The following is a 14,911-nucleotide window of genomic DNA, read 5'->3' as shown; positions in this document are numbered from 1 at the left end:
CAGGTATGATTCTTCAAGGAGTTTTTTTATTATTTTCTCCGACCTATTAAGACACAAAATGTTTTCAGTTCTGGAATCCCTCGTGGGGATATTTTGTTCTGCACCAACGGGGGCGTGCTTGGGGCTGCACAGATTCTTAGCGCTCAGGGTCTTTTCCTGGTGAGAGTTTCGGGAGGGATTTACATGTCCTGTATTCCCGAGAAGGCACATCGAGCGTTCTCTAGCTGGTTCTAAATCGACTGTTGGGTGAGGGACGGTGGATACACGAGCACGCGTTCAGACGACATGGCGGGCATCACAATTTCAAGTCCTTTACTTGTGTTAACTCCCTTCACCCTGCCACAACCCACTGGCGTAGCTGCTTTTACTATCCCCGTTTCATAGATGGGTGGGGTGGGTGGTGTGTCGGAAGCAGAATTTAATCTCAGGCATCCTGAGACCCCGGGGGTGCCTGCCCCTTCAGTGCAGGGACAAATCATCAGGAAATCCTGACACGCACACACAACACGCACACACACACGTGCACACACATGTGCGCACACACATATTATGGCGCAGAGGCACGAGTCTGATTCTTTGCAGTTCTTTCCTGCACTCCACCATCCTCTGTCCCTGTGCTGCCTGACCCATCACTGCATCTGCCCAACAAGTGACCCCACTTACGTGACCATCGCTCTGCTCTTCTCTGAGAAAATTATGGGGTCAAAGAATGGAAAAATCTAACCTGGTTGCTCCGGGGTGCTTTTCTCTTGGGTTGTTTGTTTCTCCCCACCCTGAAGCCCAGCCGCTGTGATTCCTTCTGGCGAGGATTCCTGGAAAGGAAAACTGCAGCTGAAAACTGCAGACTCTGAGACCCATTGCAGGGTTTTTTTTCTTTTTCCCTCTTTTCCTGAGGAAAGCTCACATCATAGCTGGGATGAATAACTGGCTTCCAAGTCCTGTAATGGGCACAATATCACATTCCTCCTCCTCCCAGGAACTCCGAGTACGAGACTGACGTGAGCACAGGGAGACGGAGTAGACGGAGCAGGCGCATCCTCTCCATGGAGAGGAAGGTGCACCAGGATTCTGAGTCTTAAGTGGCCGTGATCAGAGCAAGCTGAACAATAGGCAGATTCCTTGGCACTATTTTTACAGGCTGCTAAGTGTAATTTCCTGATGAGGACTGTAGATAAAGCCGTGTTGCCCATTTAGACAGCGGGAGCCTCTGCGTAGAAAGAATCATGCTGGAAACGTGGGCTGGATTCTTTTTTTTGGCGTTGGGATTATGTTAACTGGAGAACCGCAGGCTCTTCTATTTGGGAAGGAGAGGAGTCAGCATTCTTCTTAGAAAAATTCAGGCCTTACTCTTCTTGCCGGGAGCTAGTTCTGTGTGGCTCGACGCTCTTCCCTTTTTTTCCTAACCCTCTTCCAATAGTTGCGGCTTCCCTTGGCCAGCTGATTTTTACGTGTTTCCCTCCCGCCCTCCCTTTTTCCCTTTCCTTTAGAAAAACTCTGGCCATCTGAGTAGTAGGGACAGCCAGGAGGACCTTCGTGTTAGGAGATCTGTCCCCGCCGTGGTGTGGTCCTGCATTTGTGAGCTTTAGGTCTAGGGTCACCAGTGGGCGACTGTTCCTTTCTGTCTATACCGTTGCTTATATATGCTCACGTTTGAACTAGTTTCTAAATCTTATGATAGTAAGAAGTGACTGTCCGCATTTCAAGTAAGAAAGATTCAACGTCTTCTTTCTTTCTCTTTCCACATTTAAAACAATACCTAGCACATAAGAAGGTGCTCAGTAAGAACTGGGTTCATCCTCAATCTGCCGATTCTCAGTTCCTTTATTGGGTACTGGTCACAGGCTTCAATATTCAGCCTTGCAAAGCGAGTCTTATTTCAGATTGTAAAATTGTACAAACTCAAGATTTTATTACTTAAAAAAAAAAGATGTATGGGTCACTTGTTTATCCCATTGTTCACTGTAACTTTGCTGGTACTCCAACTTCTAGTGAAGGTATGCTTTTTATGTTTATTACGAAATACTCTGGTTCCACAAATAGCTTTCTGTTTTCTAAAACTGGATCACTGCTAACGAACACGCCTGTTTTCTTTTAAATTGTGAAATTTCCTTAGTCGCGTTGCATAGGCGATTTTCATGACATCATGGGGGAATGCCTCCCGCCGGTTCATTTACGGCGGAGGGAGACTGTCAGAGTTTCCTCGGGAAAATGTTTATGGGTTTAAGAGGTTTATGAATCACCTATAAATATTTGCACTGGGTTTATGAGACCTCTCCTCATAAACATTGTGTGTGTTTATCTATTGCTCATTGAAATGTCTTTAGAAAATCAGAATGTTTAGGGCACACAGACCTCAGGAAGGGTTATATGTGACGGATTTTAAGAGGCTCTATTGTGATGACCCTAAATTTTGTTCATGACTTTGTTGAAACAGCACAGAGTCATCAGAGCTGGGCGTAAAGGTTTTGCTTTTTTATAAATCCCATCCTGTTCTGACGTTCGGGGTACTTTTTAAAGTGTTTTCCTTAGGCTAGCAGAGAGTGACAGGGCTTACCGTTCCTCCCGACGCCCGCTGGGGAGAGCAGTGTCACCCTCTGCCCTCCTGGTTAGCTTGACCGAATAAATGAGTGTACTCCAAAGTGTAGAGCCCGTTGTGTTGGGAAATGTAGCTTGTAATGAATTAAAGTTTGGTGGAAGCACCATTTTTGGTAAAATGCTAATAGCATAGATTAGAATCGTGTGAAGAGTAATGAACTACAACCAACGGTCTCAAAGTCGAAGTTGAGACATTTAGGCTCCGGTCACCCCTGATCGCAGCGATAGCGTCCTCAAATCTTAGTGGGCAGTGTGATGCGGGGCGCTAAGGCCTCTCATCCCAGGTGCTGGTGGCAGCAGGCAGTTTCTGATGGTTCAGCCTCTAAGCGAATGTTTGTGATGTGAAGGAACCACTCGCTCAACAAGACGTTCATCTTTCAGCAGCGGTCGTTCTTGGAGGCCTCTTACCTCCTTTGGCCCAGGACTGAGTTTGGTGCTGATGTCTTCCCCCGAGGCTCGCAAACCGGTTCTGGGGGCGCAGCCCACTCTGTTCTCTCTGTCTTAGCCGCCTCCTGTGTCTTCTCTTTGCCTGGTTTTGGCTGTGGAGTGTTTGAGTGCCCACCATCGGGGAGAGGCAGGCTTGAAGTGTCCCTTGGCTTCTGCAGGTGGAGAAACGGGTGTGGTGGTTTCTGATGCGCGGTGCAGGCGGGAGAAGGAGGGGCAAGGGGCTTCAGAAGAGCCCCAGCTTTGACGTCAGACAGCCTGCCTTGGGCTCCTGACTCCGGGCTGGGCAGCAGTGGCTCTGGGTGACTCCCTCACCATTCTCAGCTCCCGTGATCGCTTCTGTGAGTGGCCATCCATCAGGGTGCTTGGAAGGATTACGAGGTGTTGCATGGAAAGTGCTGTTTTAGTCCACTTTGTGTTGCTGCGACAGAATACCAGAGGCTGAGTAAAGAGAAGAGGTTTATTTGGCTCATGATTCCGGTGGCTGGAAAGTCCAGGATGGGGCAGCCACGTCTGGGAGGGCCCCACGCTGCTTCCACTCCTGGTGAAGGTGGAAGGAGTGGGCTTGGGCAGAGAGATCACGTGGGGAGAGAGGAAGCAAGAGAGAGAACGAGGAAGCTGGACTCTTTTCACCGCCCGCCCTCAGGGAACTAGTCCATTCTGGGAAAGCCAGAACCCAGCCCTGCTGGAAGGCATGAATCTATTCATGAGGGACCTGCCCTGTGACCCAGACACCTCCCACCAGGCCCTGCGACCCTGCACGGCCCCACTGAGGATCAAATTTCAGCATGAATTTTGGCAGGACAGGCTGTGTCCAAACCACAGCAAGCAGGTGGCAGAGAACTGACAGCCAAACGCGGTGCGGCCCTCAGGACCCTCCAAGGAGGGCGGTGGTTTTGTGGAGCTGGAAGTGCCCACACGAGCTAGCACAAGGGGCTTGGGAGGGCTCTGGCTGAGCTGAGGCCAGACAGGGAGGGTGGAAAGAAATTCTGGACTTCCTAGGCAGCAAGTCCGCTATCCTCAGACCCTGTGACACTGTGCCTGGACACAGGCACGTAAATGGTGCTGAGCTGACGCCTCTGACTAGTGCACGAGAAAGCGAATTTGGCAGTCGATGCCCTGTGCTGTTTCGCGGGGGAGTGTCATGAGCAGAGCCAGCGGGTGCCCACCCCCCAGGTGTTTTGCAGAAGATGACACCTTGGGTGTGCCTCTGTGTGTCTTCAAAGCTCAGAACTCCCTGGCCTCACCAATCCTTAGCTGGGGGCTGCAGGACCTGTTGCCTTTTTTCGTGGGGGGAGCACATTTCCGCCTGAAGAGCTTCAACCCCTGGGTGGAACAGCATGTTGGGAGAGCTGCAAAGGGAAGGTTTTCTCCTCGGATGGCTTTTTCTTTTTTTCTTGGATGTTCGATCGTAAGGCGCTTGACTGGGGTAAAACTAAAGGAGGAGGTTCTAAGCAGCTTCGGCTTAGAAGGCGAAATCCAAGGTACCTTTCACGTTAGCATCTTCTAACTTTGCAAAAATTATCCTCTTCTCTCAATTTCTGAGATGATACAGAGTACTAGGAGAGAATTACGCTTCCTACTTATATGTTAAAATTTTTTAGTAGAAAAAAGGTAGTGGAGGCCTCCAAAATAAATAAGCCTTTCTTCTTAGACCCAGCTGTCTGTAATTCTCCTGGCCCCCTGGACAGGACAGACACCATTTCTGCACTAACTGCATGACTGAAAGCAGTACTTATGCTTGGCCAGTGAAACAGGCTCCTGCTTATAGAAAATGCACGGGTCGAACCTCAGCTTCCATTGAGCATTGTTGCAGGAGAAAAGAACCCAGATTTTCGAAGCTCTCATTTGCCTGTTTGGACAGCTCCTCCTGTTGTATTTTGGTTCCTATGACAGCCCTGCAAACAGGTTAAAATACTGTGTATGCCTTATTATTTCTTTCCATTTGAAACCACGACATCACATTTATGCTTTCTATCCCTGAAAATGTGTTATTTGGTGCTTTTCAATTATACAAATTATATCTTACGTACAGCCTTAAAGGTTTTGGAGATTGCTTGGTCTGTGCAATTTTCAAGTAGTTAGGATTTTAAGAGCCCGGGTGTGCATCTGATTGTATTTCTTTTGTTCCGTGGGGTGGGAGAGGCACATGTTCTGTTGCGTTGTGCTGCTGTGTCTGGCCCTGAGAGCTCTCTCTCCGCAGCAGGCGAGAGTCGGGGGTCCCGGATGGGGGAGGCATGTCGGGCAGGTGTCTGTTTCTGCCGCTAACTTGCCAGAATCCTCTGGGCCTCTTTTTTTTTTTTTTCTTAAAATGACATCGGAGTCAGTGCTTTGTAAAGTTCCTTGTGGCATTAACAACCTAGTATATTACTTTATAATCTCCAGCTACAGGAAGAAGCCCGTGGACAGACAGCGCTGGTTCTCCGTGTACATGGTGCATGCTCAGTGCCCGACGGTTTCCGGCACCTTGTTCTCCCACCTGCCCGCAGGCTGGGGCGTCCACGTGGCGTGTTTCAAGCTAACACACAGGCATGCAGCAGATATGCCTTGAAGCAAGCCTCGTGCCATTTCCCCGAGAGCACTTAACGTTACTGTTAATTTTGTCGGGGTTGTCAAAGCAGAATTTCCCCAGTGTTTTCCTTTCTTTAGCCAACGCCTCTAAAATCAGCAGAGTGAAGCTCCGTGAGGAATTCGGCAGTATCCTCCTCACCTGCAGAATTAGCTTATCTTCTTGCAGGAAGGGTTTTCTGGTCTCAGCTGAAGACCAGCCCCTCTTTCCCGCCTTCACTCAGGCGTTGATATTCTCTTCTTTCGTTTTCCGACAGAGGAAGGTTCCAGCTTGGAGGAAATCGGCTTCAACTGGGGAGAATATTTGGAAGAAACAGGTGCCAGTGCTGCGCCTCACACGTCGTTCAAACACGTACGTGAAGCATCTCTTCCCTCCGATCTGCGTCTGCGGGGCGGGAGGGAAGGGATTCTCCAGGGAGAAGCCAGAGAACCGATCGGAAGAGAGGTAGTGGGAAGAGGGAAATTCTGCCCAGATTTCTTGGGGTAAAGAGGGACCGTGGAAGTTGCTTTGGTTTTCACAGATAGCTGCAAGGGAAATGAGCCACAGGTAAGATTGATTCAAATAAATACAAAGCTAACAAACTAGGCAAGTAGGTATAATGTGAAATGTCTTCTTTGTAGGTGTAATGGCTGTATATTTTTATTTTGAATTGATACTTTTATTTTGAAAGGACACATAAAAGTTTTATAGCCATTTGTGGGCAGGTGAGTCATAGCAGAGGAAATAACCATTAAATATATTGAGAGCATTTGGATCCAACCATAGAAAAGATTCCATCAATAGTATTTCTTTGCAAATAATGCAAATAGTATGCTCAGCAGAAGGCAAGTCCTAGAAAATGAAAAAAAAAATCAGTTTTTATCAGATTTTTGCTTAGGTGTGAGCTATTGGTAATGTATCATTAGTAAGGAAAAGACTAAATTTCCAGGACCCAAGTTCTTAGGCGTCAGCATTGTTTTAATGGAAATGGAGATTTGATTCCAAGACACATTTTTGTACTGGGCTACCCTGGGTGCAGAGATTTAGCCTGAATATCATAAGCACGTTGGGGCACTTCCTTACCCTATTCTTCTGTTGGGTTCTTGGCTGAATGAAGAAGCCAGAACTTTGATTTCTTCTTTTTCTTTTTCTTTTTTTTTTTTGAGGCAGGGTCTGGCTATGTTGCCCAGCCTGGCCTTGAACTCCTGAGCTCAAGCAGCCCTTCCACCTCCCGCGTGGCTGGGGTTACAGGCATGAGCCGCGGTGTCCAGCTTGATTCCTTATTTTAATAAAAATTTTTTTTAATTAATCAAATATTTTTATTTTAGTTATCCATTCCTTTAATATTATTACTGAGTTTACTTCTTATATTTACTATTTATTAGAGTCTATAAATTGATAGTTTTACCACTTCCTGATTAATGCTAGGATCTTGCATTTTTTTTTCCTTCTTTTTAGAGGTGCAGTGTTCTTTTGAAAGGGAATTTAAGATTTCATTTAAATTTGCATGACCTTGTGAAAGCAGGTGGCTTTCCCCTTCCTCTTTTTCTACTTGTCATGCTGTAACGTCTAGTGTGTTAGGAATGTGATTGTGGCTGTTTAGTAAAACCAAGAGCTAAATATTAAAACATAGCAGAACCAACGCTTTCCTAGCCTACAGCATGGCTGCGTGGTCCTGAAAAAGCCATTGTAGCATTTACAGCTCAAGATGCTAGGATGATTTGGTGGTTTCCTTAGGCAGTTGAGGACAACTTTTTCCTTCCTTTCTGCACCAATTTCTCTCCGTACGGGGCAACTCCTGCTTTCTTTGAGTCAATCAATTCTCCTGCCTCCCTTTAAGCCACAGTGTAGTGTCCTGCAGGGCAGCCCTGGAGGTGGTCCCACGGGACACAGAACTTCCCCAGGCCTGTGTGCCAGGTTTAAAGGAGAATCAGCATTGGGCCCAGGGAAATGTAACTTATAATTCCAGCATCTCCTTTAAGCACCGGCTGCTTATGGATGACAGGATATGTCAGCTTTGGAATATTATGAAAAGCTAGAAAGCTTTTTTGGGGGGTGAGGGCTGATAAATAGCAATAGGTTATAACCCTTAATTTAAAAAAAAAAAAACCATTTTCTAAGGCTGTGCTGTTCATGAAGTAGCCACTCCCACTTGGATCTGTTGAGCGCTTGCAAAGTACGTAGTCCGAATGGATTGGTGCTCCAAGTGTAGACGACACACCAGGTGTTGGAGGCTTTATGGGAAAACAAGAACGTCAGCTATTTCATTGATGTTTTTAATATTGATTACATGTTGAGGCCATACTATTTTGAATATATTGAGTTAAATACAATGTCTTGTTAAAATTAATTTTATCCATCATATCTTGCTTTTTTTCCCCTTCCCTCGTAATGTAGTTACTAGGAAATTCAGCATGACATTTGTGGCTCACATTACATTTCACTCAGACAAATATGTGCCTGTTCCAGGGCAACAGAAGTATTGGTTTAAGGGGCTGTATGTTTAGTAGTTCTTGTAATCTTCCAGAAGCATGTGTCTAATAACGGCTTCTCTATGTTTCTGACTCCCGAAGGTCGAAATCAGCATTCAAAGCAACTTCCAGCCGGGGATGAAGTTGGAGGTGGCGAACAAGAACAACCCGGACACGTACTGGGTGGCCACCATCATCACCACGTGTGGGCAGCTGCTGCTCCTGCGCTACTGTGGTTACGGGGAGGACCGCAGGGCCGACTTCTGGTGCGACGTGGTCATAGCGGATTTGCACCCCGTGGGGTGGTGCACGCAGAACAACAAGGTGTTAATGCCGCCGGACGGTGAGCCCCTGTTTCGAAGGCTTTGATTTGCAAGCGATCATCCTTCTCGATGCCCGTGGTTGCTATAGGGGGGCAGAGAGAACCTTGTAGAGCATCCCTAAGGGATTTGGCACGAAGATCTTACAGCTCTTTCAACATTGTCTCCTGGGCCTTGTTAGCTGGAGGATGCCGGGATGAGCAGAGAGAGGATGAATTTTCAGATGTTAGAGCCGGTCCTGGCGGTTGAGCCAACTGTGCCTTTGGGAAATGAAAGTGTTTGAGCCTCATCCTCAAATTGCTTTTGGAGGGTAGGAAAGGAAGGCTGATGGGATAATACCAGGAATCGAGGTCTTGTTTTCTCTTTGGCGATTGATTATGTTGCTTTTCTTCTGCTCTAGTGAGTCGACATTTTGAACAGGACTAGACAGCATCTTCAATAGTCTTCTCTAATAAGTCTTGAACTGTCTTGTTGTGGGGAGGCTGTCAGGGTGTGAAGCATGTAGAAAACCAGACAGATGAAGACAGATGACATCGCTCACAAGGGAATGGTCAAAAGCTCATATAGATAAGATCCATTTAGTTGCCACAAAGCTGGGGCTCTGGAAGGGGGCAGTTCCCCCCCGCCCAGGGGACATCTGGCAATGTCTGGAAGCGTTTTTGGTTGAGGAAGGGAGGGGAGGGAGTTGCTACTGACATTTAGTTGGAAGAGGCCAGGGGTGCTGCTAGACCCCCCACAATGCACAGGACAGCCGGGTAGCTACGAGTTGTGGGCTCAAACTGACATAGTCCTGAGGTCGGGAGGCCCTGCCGTGGAAGAGTGGGCTGCATATTGTAATAAAGGAACTAAAGAAACGCCTCCAAATCCGTAAGTGAGAAAACCGAGTTCAGCCAAGTATTTGAGTCTCAACACGCTATACTCTGTTTCATTACATGATAATGGCAGCAGTGACAACCTGCAGGCCTTCGATGCTACTTTTCAAGCCTGTGTCATGTCTTCTTAGTGGCCTCTTTTTATTTTGAAGTGATATATAAACTTTTAAAGTAAAATCCTAATGTTTATTTTGGCCATGATATTAGCAGTGGTCTGAGCTTTCAGAGTATCTGAGTTTTAGCATCTTCTTTTTAGGTTATGATATATTGTTTTTCTGGTTGGTGGGAATGGTGGGTGGTTTTTTACTACCCTTTGTTGTGCATAATTGATCGCCTACTAAGGAGGGGGCTGTAAACCATAGCTGGAGTTTAAGAGTTGCATTTATGTGACATTTGTCAGAATTGAGTTCCTTGCTTTGGCCTTAGCTGACATCTTGACCCTGTATTGTCTCAGAAGAAGGAGAAAACGGGTCTGCTTTCATTCCTTCCCGCTTTGGGTCTTTGCACCTGCTCTCTCCCGTGCCGAGAACCTCCTTCCTCTCCTCTTTCTCCTCCTCCTCCAGCTGCCAGCATCTCTCTCTCTTCCTCTGCACCGAGATCGAAGCTGACGCTGCCTGTGCTCACATGTGAGGTCAAACCCTGTCTGTGCCACACGGACGCCTGGGCACTTTGTGCCAATCACGGTGGCAGTTGTACTTTTTCGTTTGAGATATAAGTCATACCATAAAATTCATCACGTTATAGTGTACAGTTCATTGATTTTTAGTGTGTTCCCAAAGTCATGCAGCTGTTACCACCATCTAATTGCAGAACATTTTTGGATTGCCCCCAAAGTCACTCCCGATTCTCCCCGTGCCCCACATCCCCTGGCAAGCACTAATCTACCTTTCTGCTTCTATAGAAGTTCCTATTCTGGGCATTTTACATACATGGAATTCTACCATATGTGGCCTTCTGTGTTTGGCTTATTTTACTGAGCATGGTGTCCTTAGGTCTCACCCCTGTGGCAGCATGTGTCAGAGTGTCCTTCCTTTTCAAGGCTGAGTAATAGTCCATCGCACGGATCAGCCACATCTTGTTTCTCCATGCATCAGCTGGCGGACGTTTAGGTGCAATTGTACTTCCAAACGTGTGGTTCTTTGAACCGTATGTTCTACCCACCTGGACAATAAGCCCCTGTTGTGAGCTTGGTCCCCCGGGCACCCAGTGCCAGCACTTACTGCCTGTGCTTGAGAACTTCGCAGCGAAGATTCACTGGGTCCCTAGCTCAGTGACCCGTTCACTGAAGAAAGTTGAAACGCTCCTTGCATAGTAGTCGCAGGTGGTAAGGAAAAGAATCGTGGCTGTTACCAGGGCAAGAGGTGCCGACGCTCTCCCTAACCTGCCTTCCTTGCGTTTGGGTTGGACCTGTGCCTTCTCTCTGCAAGTGTGAGCCTCCCTGTCTGACCCCTCTACTGAAGGGCGCTTTCCCGGTGAGCACTGGAGAATGGCTGTTGGCGGATCAGGCTCTAATATAGTTCTCAGTCCAGTTGTGCGTGAGCAGATCGGAGGGGAAGGAGGCACGCTGTGGGCTGAACGGTGCCCTGTAATGCTGCTGGGAATGCCTGCTTCACTCGGCCCCAGCCCCAGCCCACATGGGTCCCAAGTGACATTTTTAGATCTGCCTTTGAATGAAAACCACCACTGAGGTGAGAAGATGTGATTATTTAATTTTCCTGTGATTTCTGATTTGTCATAAATCAGCCTCGATGGGTGAATTGTACCGATGGAATATCGGGAAAATGCCAGTTCTAGTTAGAGCATTGGAGACCTCCCAGTCCCCCGACTCTGCACACAGACGCCATTCGGACACGCCGCCACACGCTCAGGAGGGGACAGACACATGCGTGTCCATTCCGGGGGGCGTGTACACACTCAGGGGCATGGAGCAGGGGGAGTCCAGAGGGGAAGCCTGGGCGGGGGAGGGGGCGGGAGAGTCGAGCTGGTATTTTCATCATCACAGTCATGGGTCCCTCTTAACATTTGTCACGCGAGTCACTAAATGCCCTTGGAGAGGATGCAAGGTGGTCTCACTTCATAATAGCTGCTCTAGTGAATAGTTTCAGAGAGAAGTTCCGGGGTACTGAATCTTAACACTCTAAGAGCTAATGGGTTCATTTGGTAAAAATCCATGCCGTTGCTTGCGAGAGGGCAGAGTTTAGTAATCAATTCTTCCTTCTCATTTGGAAGGGAAACGTGGCAGCCGTCACAGCCTCAGAATCACGTTGGTGCCCCATTGACTGTGTGCTATTAGCCAAGACACGGCTGCACTTAAAGTGACAAGTTCAGAGTGAAAAACGGGAAAACCCTGGAAAAAGGGAAACCGTGAATGTAACTGAAAGATCGAACGGCTGTTCCGGCAGTCACAAGTTATGCTAATTTGACGATTTCTTCAGTGATTTTTTTTTTTTTTAAAGAAACTTAAAAAAAAAAATTTAGTAGGTAAATCAATGTAACTTAGAAATCTTTAGTGCAGAGAACAAAGTCAGGAAATAGCAGGTTCACGGGGCAAGAGGTTTTATTGATTGCTGTAGGACAGAATAATTATTGCTTTGTAACCAGAGGCGGCAGTTGTTCCAGAGGGAATAGCAGAATCTATTTGTTGAGCAAGGATTCCTGTTCGTGTTGTTTTCTGTCTCAGAGAGCTAATATCATTGTAAATTCTGCAGCCAGGCCTGGTCGATCTTTGTTGTGGTTAAACTTGAAAGGCATCGTGGACTATTAGGAGGAGTTACAGCAATCCACGGTGCGTGATGTTTCTGTTTGGGAGTCTCCGTGGTGGCAGAGAGATTTCCTTACTGATCCCACGAGACAGGGAGGTGTAAAGGGAGGGGCCTGAGGTTGGAGCCAGAGATCTGGGTTCTTATCCTGCCTGTGCTGTTAGCACAAGTCCGTGGGAGGGTCCGACCTCAGCTTTCTATCTTTGGAAGGAGGGGATTACAGTATATAATCACCAAAGAGCTTTCCAGTCTGAAATGCCTTGGTTTGTGCTCCCTGTGAAGGAAGAAAGGAAGAAGGGTGTGGGTGCTAGTCGTCCTACTTAATGCTTGGAATTAGGGTCAGTGGAAGTCTAGCCCAGGAATCTGTCCTAACACGGAAGTCAGGTGTCTGAATTACTGTTGGGGATGATGGATTGGGGGACACATTCACTAGGTCAGGAGCTTACTGTGAGTGCCTGGGTGGGATTTCCCTCCATGAAGAACTGTAGACAGCTGTTCCCAGCTGCCCCCCAGAGAGCCAGGAGTATTCAGTAGAGTCTGGCTTGTGGATGGCAGCCTGGGAGTGTTTGGGAATTCTGCCCATTGTTTCCTGGGAGGAGGAAGAGGATGCCTTTCCTTGTCAGACTTAGCTCGTGGAGCTCCATGTCTTTCAGGACGTTTTGGGATTGTCCAAAGCAGTCTCCTCTGTTCTGAAGTCACTGCATTGAAAACAAGCGATTTCATTATTTTAGACAATAGCTTTACGACGCACGTAGTGCTCTTCATGGTTCTGCATTTTCCTGCCTTGCGATTTACAATTAATTTAAGCTTTGAATTAATGTGGGCCGTCCTTATTCAGTTAAATGTTACAAGGAAGGGAAAACAGCGTGGCCGGAGCTCCAGGAGATGTCGTTAGGACGTGGCTCCCACCATCAGTCAGAGGACTCTGTTAATAAGGACGTGTTTAGAGAGACCCCGGTTCAGCGGTCAATTGGCCGTTCAGAGAGTGGCGTTCCTGCTCGGCAGCTAATCGGTACTAATCTTTCATATTAAAAGTATTAAGGAACATACTACATTAAAGCACCACTAAGTGCCGTGGAGGATTATGGCTCTTATTAGCGGAGCAAAATGTGAAACGTTTTGGCTTAGTAAATCAATAAGGCTTGATTTATTCATAAGCACATGCAAAGCTCGCAAAGGGCAGCTGCCAAATAATTATTGTTTATGGTGATAATGTACGGAAATCATTTAATCCAGTGACTGTTGCATTGTTATTTATTGAGAAGTAGCGACATTACCTCTTAATGCCTGGGGCCGGGGAGCTTTGGAGTTTGAGCTGGTGCCTACTGAGTTCCTGCAAGGATGCTCCTGATGGTTGCAGGTAAATATGTGCGATGATGCGTATCCAAATAAAACCCCGTGGCTTATAAATGGAGAAGTATTTATGAGCGCTTTCTACTGTTGCAATAAAAGTGTTGGAATTACGGCGCCTTAGGACTCCTGCCACTAATTTTTATTTTCCCTGTTATTAAAATTTCTGTCATTTGAATTGCAAACTCTGCAGTCTTGCCAGGATGACTCAATTTACCATTCAAAGTTAAATCAAAATTAGTGGAGTTAGTTAATATATAACTTATTTGAATAAAGGAATGTTTATTCATGAAGTGTGAGGAGAAAGTGTGAAGATGGCCTTCTGTTAGGTGGGTAGATCCTGCCAAGTTTCAAAGCCTGGTTTTTAGGATTGTTTTGGGGAATTGCTGTTTTTAGTGGGGTTGATTGGAGAGGAAAAGATGCTGGCAGGTGGGCCACAGGGCTGTGCAGTGGTCACGCAAGAGGACTTGTCGGGCCATAACCATTGTTTAACTGTGGACCCCGAGAAGTAGAATTTGATCGTGTTTTATGAGACTATCAATTTTTAAAATTTATATTTAATATGCAAATAATATTTTAGTAATACTAGGGAAACTTAAACAATCACATTGTTTTCTTTGGTGGTCTTAAATTGTAACTGGAATTGCATTTGTTTATTAATAAGAAAATTCAGTACGTATGCTCAAAACTCAAAGAGCAAAAAATTAATCCTAACTGGGCACTCAGGGTTGGAAGCAGAGAGAGACTCATTAAATACTAGATAGCTTGATGTAAAGAGAACAAAACACATTGGAATAAGAAAAGGTAGCATGTATTAATATTTGACAGGTTTGACAGTAAATAAGCCAAAAGTCATAGTTATACATTAAAAAAAGTGAGTTAGTATCCTGTTGTCAAAGCCATTTTTGTTAATGGTATATGAAAGAAGGAATCTTTAGGTAGGAAACAAAGTCACCCTTTCTCTGTAGGGACTTAATGGACCTTTCAAACCAATTCACTTGGTTTTGAATTCTATCTGATCAGGTGGAGAGCCTGTATAGACATTCACCCTGGTGTAGCCCAGGTGGGGCTTGGCTCGTAGAAGGGGAGTGAGCATGTGTATGTGTGTTTGTATGTTTTGATCTAAATAGGAATTTGAAGTCATTTTGGTATCTACCATTTGCAAATGATGTCTTTTGAAAATTTGGATTATTGACACCTTTTGAAAAATGAGAAGACGTGGACAGCTGGATCTGCGTTCCACATGGTGACCATTCGTTTGCCGTCCGGATCTTCTTACCTGCCTGGGTCTGAAACCATGCGTCAGGAGGGTTACAGACATCCTTGTCCTGTCTCGGAGCGTGTGACCGCAGGGTTCCATCTGACCATTCTGGACTTCGGGGCCCCTCTCACCACACCCCAAGTGGGACCAGACAAGGTTTCCAACAGCTCAAAAACGTTCTGAAGGCTGGGTGCGGTGGCTCAGGCCTGTAATCCTAGCACTCTGGGAGGCCAAGGCGGGCGGATTGTTTGAGCTCAGGAGTTCAAAACCAGCCTGAGCAAGAGCGAGACC

General features: G+C 46.6%; 1 protein-coding gene across 1 annotated transcript in view; it reads left to right on the top strand.

The window, feature by feature from the left end:
* The window catches only part of SFMBT2 (Scm-like with four mbt domains 2), a 180,365-nt gene that overhangs the window by 20,712 nt on the left and 144,742 nt on the right, over window positions 1-14,911 (top strand). The window contains exons 3-4 of the mRNA XM_012664906.1: window positions 5,865-5,959; window positions 8,161-8,401. Of these exons, the coding sequence (XP_012520360.1) occupies window positions 5,865-5,959; window positions 8,161-8,401 (336 nt within the window). The remainder of the gene's footprint in view (window positions 1-5,864; window positions 5,960-8,160; window positions 8,402-14,911) is intronic.

The sequence above is a fragment of the Propithecus coquereli genome, unplaced genomic scaffold, assembly GCF_000956105.1.
Source record: "Propithecus coquereli isolate 6110/MARCELLA unplaced genomic scaffold, Pcoq_1.0 Scaffold94, whole genome shotgun sequence".
Classification (NCBI taxonomy): Eukaryota; Metazoa; Chordata; class Mammalia; order Primates; family Indriidae; genus Propithecus; species Propithecus coquereli.
Note: the sequence above shows the minus strand (reverse complement) of the source record. Positions and strands in the feature narration are given on the sequence as shown.